Below are 11,040 nucleotides of genomic sequence, written 5' to 3'. Positions count from 1 at the left end.
TTTCCATCAAGCAACTTGTTATTTTGCTAATGTCGGAGCCCCGTTTGACAGTCTCCCGAATGACCAAATTATTAGAAAACCGTACAGTACCGTTCCCACACTGTGTGTATGATAATACACGAAAGCGAAGTTCAAGGTTTATTATATATTACAAACTAAATTGAAACAAATTATCAACTCATATTTCAATTCCTTTTTGTATAAAATTTCATGTTCATTATAATGAAATAAATAAAATATTCGTAAATATTTAGAATGGTAATAATTAATATGTTCATACTTTTCATTTTCATTTTTATATTTATCTCTTTTTAATCATTATCTAAAATAATAGAACATTATGACAGACATAAGAGCATCATAGCTTAAGACAGCTTTTATTTACATCCTAAGACATATCATATGATAGTCATAAGATGATCATAAAATATGTCCTAAGATATATCTTATGACATATCTTATGATACTTTCGAAAACCAGGCCCCAGTCTTTTTTATATTTATCAAACATTTTCTCTTCTAACTGAGATATACTATTACTATTAAGAAAATTTTCATTTATTTTACAGTATCTTTCAAAATCAAAGGATTTCAAATCTCCATAACTTTGTAGCAACAATTTTTTAATTTACAACTACATTTCATCACTGACCATTTAAAAACTTTATAATTAATTCTATTATTGTCCATTTTTGTACATTTGGACCAGTGTCTAAAAATATTTTTCCACTGTTTAACACATGGTGGATTCCAGCCCATGTCACCTGACACAGCATCGTTTGGGGTATATTTACCCACACCCATGTAGAAACGCATGGACCGATTCTGTACTGCAGTGATGCACGAGAAATCTCTCGTGCCCCAAATAGACGAGCCATAATTTATGACTGACCAAACCATCGTATAAAATAGCTTTGTGTAGATATTGTGCTGAAAACCACCATGTACATTTAACAATAAGTAAACCTAATGCCCTACTTTACAAGACAACTCTCCATCCAAATAACAATTTATACAAGTAAACCATTATAGGTCAATGTACGGCCTTCAACACGGAGCCTTGGCTCACACTGAACATTAAGCTATAAAGGGCCTCCAAATTACTAGTGTAAAACCATTCACTAGTAAGCGGAAAAAGACAAATGCCGTCCAACTTACAGGATTATGTACTGTAGATACCTGAGGTATTGTATATAGGACTATTATCTATATATTTGCATGTCTTATTCATCTATTTTAAGTATAGATTATGAATTGGTTTATAGTCCATTAGATGATGATATTTTAGATGACGATACAAAGATCTAAGGCAGTCGTATGAACCAAAGCAAGGCAAGACTATGTCCGGTATGTCCCTGTCGTTTTACTAACGTAATGCATACCACATTTGCCCAGCTAAATTAATGTGGACTTAGATCTATAATAAGCAATTTGTTCAGAGGAAAAAGTTGAAAACCATTGCCTTTTCTAATGAGCTTCACAATATTGTATTGTTGACAAAACATTCAAGGATGAACAACAGCCGGTATGGAAAGAACTATTGAATGGTCTACTATGTTTTGTTGTGACACCGCTGTCCTAGGCAAAGTTGAGTGCTCACGAACAGAGGTTTAATCCCGCAACATTCTGTTTGTGTCTGTACTACGTGGCGCCGAATGGGACTCTTATGGTTTTGTACAAAATTCAATTCTGTCATAACAAAATCATTTTTGTCTTACAAAACTATGTGATACAGACTTGCTTTATGAGAACTTTTTTTTTGTCTACAAAAAAATCATTTTCGTCAAGACAAAATTCATTTTTTTCATGGTATGCCAATTTTTTAGGTATGCAAATTTAAACTTATTTGCATACAAAATTGACTCTAGTGACATAAAATTGACTTTTGTGACAAAAATGAATTTTGTGACACAAAATTCACTTTTGTGTTAAATTTTCACTTCTGTTTTAACAAAACTCAATTTTGTCTTCACAAAAATAAACACAAAATTGAACTTTGTCATGACAAAAATGAATTTGAATTTTGTCATTATTAAATTCAATTTTGTGTCAAAAAAAATAATTTTGTCTGAAAAAAATCAATTTTGTCTTTATTTTTGTGTAGACAAAGTTGACTTTTGTGACACAAAAATTTGTAAGGGTTCCGCGGAACCCAGTGTCTCGCCTATTTTTGCTGTAAATCACAGGCTCAACAACAATGAGGAAAAATATCAATAAAAATATTCCTCTTGTTACTATTTTATGATTGTAAGAAAATCTAAGTCCATTTGAAAGTAAATTACAGAAAAAAACAGAGTAATCTTTTTACAAACTTTACTTCTGGATACAATCTTATGATCATAAATAAGGTTATTTCCAAGTTTGGTACAAACCCAGGATAGTTTAAGAAAGTTATTTAAATTTTAAAAACTTTAACCACAGAGTGAATGTAATGGTTCCCTGCAGAAAAAACTAAGTCCATTTATAAGTAAAATACGGAAAAAATTGAATTTTATTTTTACAAAATTTTCTTCTGGATACTATCTTATGATCATAAACAAGCTTCTGTCCAAGTTTGGTACAAACCCAGGATAGTTAAAGAAAGTTATTAAAATTCTAAAAACTTTAACCACAGAGTGAATGTAATGTTTCCCCGCAGAAAAAACTAAGTCCATTTATAAGTAAAATACGGAAAAAATGGAATTTTATTTTTACAAAATTTACTTCTGGATATTATCTTATGATCATAAACAAGCTTCTGTCCAAGTTTAGTACAATTCCAGGATAGTTTGAGAAAGTTATTAAAATTCTAAAAACTTTAACCACAGAGTGAATGTTTTGTTTCCCCGCAGAAAAAACTAAGTCCATTTATAGTAAAATACGGAAAAAATGGAATTTTATTTTTACAAAATTTACTTCTGGATACTATCTTATGATCATAAACAAGCTTCTGTCAAAGTTTGGTAGAAATCCAGTATAGTTTAAGAAAGTTATTAAAATTTCAAAAACTTTAACCACAGAGTGAATATTTGTTGACGCCGCCGACGACGCCGACGACGACGGAATGTAGGATCGCTTAGTCTCGCTTTTTCGACTAAAGTCGAAGGCTCGACAAAAATGACTTTTGTGTTAAATTTTCACTTCTGTTTAACAAAACTCAATTTTATCTACTCAAATATAAACACAAAATTGAATTCAATTTTGTGACAAAATCTCAGTTTTGTATGCAAATAAGTTCACAGAATTCAAACTAAACTAATTTGCATACAAAATTGACTTTTGTCGCCCAATTTTCAAATGAGGTAAGAAAAGTAAAGTCTGTGTTACAAAAATGAATTTTGTCATTACAAAACTAACCTTTGTCCACTGAAAGATAATTTTGTATGACAAAACTTAAATTTGTAGTATGCTACAAATTTTGTTAAACTGAATTCATTTTTGTTGAACAAAACTCACTTTTGTCCGAACAAAATTGAATTTCGAGTATAAAACCACAATAGTCCCATTCGGCGCCCGAATGTACAACACCGGGAGCAGGTAATTCAGTGGTTGTTGTTGTTCGCTATCTACTATATTTGTCTTTACGTTATTTTTGATTTTTTTTATAAATCAGGCCATTAGTTTCTTTTAGTATAGCTAATTACGCTATGGGTTTAGCCAATTTTTGAAGACCGCATGGAAAATTATAATTACTTAAATCCATATTATTTGGTCTTTTGGGTAGTGAGCACAATTTGCCATTTTATTTCGCTAAATTCAGCACACTGTCACATGTCTGGACTAAAGTCCAACATGACATACTCACATATCTGAACCTCGACAGTCTACTATTATATAATTTCTTGGGAGAGGATTTTTCATTTCCAATATAATGCCTTTATTACCATATTTTATATATAATCTAAAAGTAAGCCAGATCAATTTGTATATTTTTAAAATACACATGCATTTTTGACCTACAGAATAAGTAATAAACCTCATATATTTTCACAAAAGATCTATTAAAGTGACAAGTTAGGTACATAATTACATCCACGTTGAAAGTACATTTACCAAGTTAATATAAAGCTGCACCAAAAGCGCACGATATGTCCAAATGTTTGTTCTTTTTTCATTTGTTGCAAATATTATGAATTTAGTTTTTGGTCGTTGACAATGTTTATTGAGGCTACGTGTTACTTGTAACTTTAAATTCTTGTGTGCACTCTTTTGATGTTTAAATTTGGTTTAGTTTGCTGGTTTGCTGGTAGGTTTTGAAAACTTTCAATAATTCCAAAAGTAAAAGTGCACACGCTGGAATACCTTGCCTGCTTAATGACCATTGATTGTACATGTATGTTGAAAGTCTTTAAAAAGATTATTACAGGTATCACATACACTTAAATGTTTAAAGATTCATGACAATGAGGTCAAGGTCAAATAAATCCTCTCAGATGGACATACTTATTCACTTTACAATTATTATATACACCAACTATACATGTAGTTGACTTATTGCTTATGGCAATTCAACACCAGACCAAAACACAAGATATGAACATTGAACAACGAACTATGACATGGAGGTCACGGTCGGATGATACCTGTCATACAGACATATAATTATACAACTTATTATTCCATAATTAAATATAGCTGACCTATTGATTTAATGATTTGAAAAACAGACAAAAACACAAAAACTTAACATTGACCAATTAACCATGAAAATAAGGTCAGTTCAACTAATATCGCATAGACCGACATGTACATGTACACCTTACAATCAATCCATACACTGAAATATCTATAACTTATCCCATCATATATGAACTTGGGGCGTTATTTTCTATTTCTGTTTTATTTTTACTGATTTTGCTAATTATCAATGTGCCTTAAAAGAATAATGAAAATATCAGCATGAAAATGTTAAATAGTGAATACATAATGCGAAGGCCAGTGGCGGATCCAGAACTTTTCCTAAGGGGGGCCCGCTGACTGACCTAAGGGGAGGGGGGCCTCTCCAGTCATGCTTCAGTGATTCCCTATATGATCAACCAAATTTTTCCCACGAAAGGGGGGGGCCCGGGCCCCCCAGCCCCCCCCCCTGGATCCGCCTATGAAGGCATATATTATAGGACTACAAATATAGTTGGCCGATTGCTTTAAAAACTTAAAAGACAAAACATTGACCAATGAACCACGAAAATGAGTTCAAGGTCAGAAGAAACCTGACAGACCTACATGTACCCCTTACAATCATTCCAAACAAATAGTTCATCTACTGCTTATGGTATATGAGAAACATACCAAGTCGCGTAACTTAAATTTTAATAACGGACCAATGAAATGAGGTCGAGGTCAGGTGAACCCTGTCTGTGAACATGTAGACGTTCAAAAGGAACCCATATATCAATTATAGTTATCATATTACTCAAATAAGCGGGAATTTTACATGACAAAGAAACTATATTTTATTTAGCAGTTGCTGAGCCATGAAAATGAGGTCAAAGACAATTTGAGATATGACAGATGGAAACTTCGTAACATAAGGTATCTGCATAAAAGGTATGACGCATCCATAAGTCTGTTGAATAAAGCTTTATACAAAAAGTTTAAACCGCCGCCACCACTGGATGGTAAAATCTAAGTCTAATATACTGCGACTTTCGTTACAGGCGAAGGTCGAAGGCGAGACAAAAATCAGAAATGAAAATACCCGGTGTTATCAAAGGTTTCAATATTTATCCATACATTTACGTAGTAATCTTATAAGACAAACATTTCCAAAATCATATGCAATTGCATCAGTCAAGGATTGGCCAAGTATAATTACTTCAGTGCTTCGTCACATTTACTGTAACGAACAATTAAATCATTCTAGATATTCTAAAATATAACAGATTATTTATTGTAACACTCATCAAGTATTCTTCTGCATATGCACATTGTAACCTCTGATATTATTAAAGAAATTAAGGTTTATGTACCCTTCTGTAGCCATTTTTGTACGAACTTTTCAAACTTCAATTGTATCAAAACTACAGATATAATGAATAATAGAGATAGGCCATTTTGTACATATTCCAAGGGGAAACTTGATGCAAAGCATTATTTTTTACTGTTCCATTGCATTTAATAGAAAAAGAGGACTTTGTGGCAAATAAATCAAGATTTTTATAGAAAATCCATAGCCTTTATTCTTGTACTCTCATATTTGGCAATTTGATGACTGATAGATATAGGATTATTGCATGCAGTGCTAGCATTGATTTCCTTAAAACAAGTTTATAAATGTAGTTATTGGTTAAGACAAGTATAAATACGGCCAAAATCAAGTACACCTTTTAGGGTGCGCTCGACTTTAGTGACTCAGCACGAGGTGTTTTGGAATTTACAAGTTACTTAGAACTTTTTGTAAAAAATAAACACTAGCACATCATAGAAAATCAAGTGAGTAATTTATGTTTCAAATTTTATAACAAAAATCTCTGTATTAAAGGCTGTGGATTTTCTATAAAAATCTTGATTTATTTGCCACAAAATCCTCTTTTTCTATCAAATGCAATGAAACAGTAAAAAATAATGCTTTGCATCAAGTTTCCCCTTGGAACATGTACTAAATGGCCTATCTCTATTATTTATTATATCTTTAGTTTTGATACAATTGAGGTTTGAAAAATTCGTACAAAAATGGCTACAGAAGGGTACATAAACCTTAACGTGATTACTGCCTTATCACTTAGTTTTACATATAGAGAATATTCGAAACCTTGATGAATGCAAAACACATCATTTTTTGGAATGACGATCAATGTTGAACGGAATTGCTCTTGTAGTCTTTCAACATGTCCTGCCAATTGACAGTGAATTGTTTGATGCATGATAGTGTTCATCCCAGAGTTTGCGAACCCGTCCATCCCTTTGGTCAACCTACTCGATTTTGGCCACTTTACATTGTTTATTACAATCGCCTTTCTATCGTGTGGCTTAAAACATTGAGCACAAACATACGGAACAAGTCATGTTGGCCGAGTTATTTTAACCACAATAGTAGTTATTTGGAATTTGAATCTTTCCGTGGCTTTGAAGATAGGTTTGCTTTGTCCTATCTATATGGGAATTATCATCAAAGTCCGACCCAGTGACGTGGGATAAAATCTGTTTGTTTCATCTCAATGCTCATAGTGGTGTTTGCTTTAGGGTACCCTTTATAGAAAATGACGGTACCAGGGGACAAATATCCTGCCCACCAGCCAAATGTTCCCACCGAAAGTATAAGGTGATCCATTTTATGTAAAATGGCAAAATCTATGTAAGGGTCGCCAGTCTCAACATGATATACGTTTGAAGAATCGTCTAAATGATCTTGACACCACATCATACTATTAGAAATCATGACAAACACAACGTTAGAATAACGTTTCCGGAAATAGTTCATTGCCCTATAAAAATAGGGTATTGGCGCAGGAATATGCCCTACTGGTTTTCTTTCGTGCACTATATCTCCACGTCTTACATGAACACCAACGAAAACTGCCTCTTTAGAAACTTTTCTCTTTATGTCTTCAACGTAAGGCGATGCTTCTTCTAAAAGTTCATTTTTTATTTTGTAATGTCGCTGTTTCAAGTCCATCTTGACATTTTCAAAATACTTCCAAGATTGTAAATACCTATTAAGATATACATCAGTGTTACTTTTGATATTTTCGAATTTTGGAGCGTACACGGCCGTATGTTCCTCCTTTACCTCAGTATATTTCCCTGATTTATCCATATATGCAGTACTTATAGGCAGGTCAAACATATTCCATAGTTCTGTAATCTCCAGTAAGACCGGGGTCATGTTATTCATTTTAGCAATCCCTATAAGTGAAGCGTATTGGAACATCTGATTACCTGCTCTCCCGTGGAACCCTACTGTGATTTTCCTTTCGTTCCTGCCATATGGTACCGGATTTTTCTGAACTGTTATATTTCTTGTAGAAAATTTGCGCATGGTAGCCAAGGCAACTAAACAGATAATGACAATAACAAACACTCTTCGGAAACCTTTGAATTTCCTGTTTAAAATATTAAGATAAGCATTAACATGCATGTAATTATTTACGAGCACTAAGTCTTATAATATATAGGAAAACCATTCTGAGAAAAAGAAATGAGAATAAAATATGAGAAAAAAAAATAAAAATCCGTAGCTCTTTGCTTAGCAAAAAGTAAAAAAAATATCAAAAAGACCAAAGAGCTACGGTTTCGCAGCTAGGTTGAAGTCTGATCATGTTTATGGATTTGTTCATAAGTAAAGCTTGTTTTTTGACGTTTGAATTGTGTTTACATATCCTCATGTCGGGGCCTCTAATCACTTTCTGAACTGTATGGATTGTGTTCATTATTGAAGTCCGCACAGTGATATATAGTTACTCAAATTTACGTCATTGATATATCACGATTGGTTGATTAGCTGTCTTATTGGCAATCATTCCACACCTTCTTCTCATCTTTATCAAATTGAAATACCTTGACGAATGTCACTCTTGTATCTTTCGGCTCTCTTTAACATTATGTATAAAAATAAGCCGGAGAAGTGGAATGATTGTCAATGGGACAATTATCCATTGAGATCAAAGGACAAAGATGTAAAGAACTATAGGACATCGTACGGTCTTCTACAATGATTAAAACCAAAACCAATTGATATCTAGAATGCTTGCTGTAAACAATTGTGACTATTTGGAATAGATATACATGTATTTCAGCAGTAGCAAATCCAGGATCTTAGAAAGGGGCGTAATTCTATAAAACGGATCATATACCGAAATGATTTTAGACGATTTTATGATAAAAATGAAACGTGAAAAAACATATAATTATTTTTGATGCGATCAAATATGGAGGGGCGTACACCCTATACGCCCCATCCTGGATCAAGTTCTCACCTTAACTGTACAACTCTCATCTCCCTTGGTATCCTGGCACAGAGGTACCCTAAGGAGTATAGTAATATAAAGCATGAGCATAGTTACCATGAAGATTATGATTTCAGGAAATAACCAAACAAAAATATTGAAGTACATGTTTTATGAAATGAGTAAAAATTGTCATGATATAAATGGCATTTCCCTGCAAATATTTTTTTAAAGGTACAATGTATACAGGTGTGTATTTAGGACTAAGTATAAATACTTGCCAACTTAGTCTCTGCATATACTGTGTCCAATATTTGATATTTTTTTTAATGAAACACAGAGACATTAAATTGAAATAGATGTACTCGTCGTGAACTAGTACATAATTGTCTGTACTAGGGGAGTAATATTGAAGGCATGGATGGTCGACATTTGTAAATAACATTCAAAGGTATTTATAAAGTGTTTCAGAAAATAAATAAGTTCCTGGATGTTGATGTGCATTTTCCCGTACCTGTTTTGTGGTAACTTCAATATGGAAAACATGTTTAAAATCAGATATTGAACCAGGATTTGAAAAAAAGGGGGGCGGTCAAACCAGTAAACGTTTAAAGCTGGACATGTAACCTGTTAACCCTGTAAATGAAGCGTTTAAAACGTTTTAAAGGGCTTCCGGCGTCTCTGCCACCCTAATAAATCTGCCTCTAGAAATGTTCTCTCAAGTAAAAATAAATGACTGTTGTAAATTGTTTTGTTGTTTTGATTAACATGGACAATAGACATGATAGATGGAAACTAAATATCACATTCGTACGATACAAAATAATGTGTGTTTTAAACTGCTTTACTAAATAGAGCGTATCAAATGAAATTTGTGTGAATATTGTTATGTTAAAAAATTGTAGGTTGAAAAAAAGAATGGACTAGTCGTGCCTTGTATTCCAGTAGGCTGGGTCGTTTGTATTGAGTGTAAACATTGACTTCGAGGTCAGTACTTCATTACGAATCTTACGCCTGGGATTCTTCAAAATATCTAAAAGGTGGTTACTAAGGATTGTTATTAAATAAAGATGTACTCACTTATTTGGCGTTTTTATCTGATCTTTTTCCTTGTCCTCACGTAAATATTTTCATCACCAGGGAATATCTACCCGTACAATGAACATGTTCATACCATAAAACGTGTTTTAATTATTGATTGATTGACACATAATTCCATGCCACATTATCAAACATTTACACATAAGTTTAGTCCGAGGATTTAAACCTCGTTATGCTTCACCAACCTTGTTACTACATATATGCACATTATTAGCTTTCAATTAAAGTCTTTGTAAATGACAATAACGAGATGTTGTTAATTGGCCGTAAACTTGTTTAAAATTCATATTTTAATAGTGCATTATTTTCAATAAACAATTATATTGTAATAGGATATATTCACACAGTAAAATGTGCTAGAATTGATCTGTTTCACAACAGAAATCGTCCTAAAATCTGACCTATCGATCTATAATGATATGTCATGCATGATAAATCCATCTATTAATTAATTTAACTTTTAAAAGTTAGCCCTTTGAGGACATGGCGCATGGGGCCTTGGATTCCCATTTTTGCTTTCCTGAGTTTAATTTTTGTTAGTAAATTGAAATTTCTTTCATTTAAAATATATAAATAATTTTCCACAGGTATTCTTTTTTAGAGGAACAAATATACATTGACAAAATAATTCGTGCCGTTAGTGCTATCATTTATTCTAATTATCAACGGTGGGTCCAAAAAAAAAAAAAAAATTAACACCGAAAAAAAGGGGGAGCGATGGTGGAATATCATTTCACCTTCTCAACCTAAATAAATTCAGATCTATCAGAGGATTACGAAATCAGAGATCTATGAATAATATATGCATACGATTGGATAATGCTTGAATTGTTGTCTAGATACATGTAGCAAACATGTCGCCAGTTGTGTGATGTTTTAGTTCATATTAGAAAGCAATAAATTGCAAATAAAGCGATGGTAATACTACAAAATTTACTCTTGATTACATACAAACCTGAGTACCTTAAACATTATTAAGCCAATGACAAGAACTAGATATAAACGTTACATAAACTGTGTGTGTCGAAAACTATTTTTGGGGGATTTTGAAATAAAAAAAAAATCAAGCTTGCAGA

The 11,040-nt window shown here is 32.7% G+C and overlaps 1 protein-coding gene across 1 annotated transcript; it reads right to left on the bottom strand.

The window, feature by feature from the left end:
• Positions 1-5,844: 5,844 nt before the first annotated feature.
• LOC143063031 (galactoside alpha-(1,2)-fucosyltransferase 2-like) lies at positions 5,845-10,265 on the bottom strand. Its single transcript, XM_076234944.1, has 3 exons — positions 9,944-10,265; positions 8,894-8,942; positions 5,845-8,020 (listed from the first exon to the last, which is right to left on the bottom strand). The coding sequence occupies exons 2-3, from the start codon at positions 8,911-8,913 to the stop codon at positions 7,087-7,089; spliced, it is 954 nt and encodes a 317-aa protein (XP_076091059.1). The 5' UTR covers positions 8,914-8,942; positions 9,944-10,265; the 3' UTR covers positions 5,845-7,086.
• Between the last annotated feature and the right edge of the window lie 775 nt (positions 10,266-11,040).

The sequence above is a fragment of the Mytilus galloprovincialis genome, chromosome 2 (genome assembly GCF_965363235.1).
Source record: "Mytilus galloprovincialis chromosome 2, xbMytGall1.hap1.1, whole genome shotgun sequence".
NCBI lineage: Eukaryota > Metazoa > Mollusca > Bivalvia > Mytilida > Mytilidae > Mytilus > Mytilus galloprovincialis.
Note: the sequence above shows the minus strand (reverse complement) of the source record. Positions and strands in the feature narration are given on the sequence as shown.

Bases quoted from the DNA above. Each gene is read 5' to 3' on its own strand.
- LOC143063031 (XM_076234944.1), bottom strand. From the start codon at position 8,913: ATGAGAGTTGTACAGTTAAG. The intron at 8,021-8,893 runs GTGAGAACTTGA...TATTTTAAACAG, and splicing joins ATGAGAGTTGTACAGTTAAG to GAAATTCAAAGGTTTCCGAA.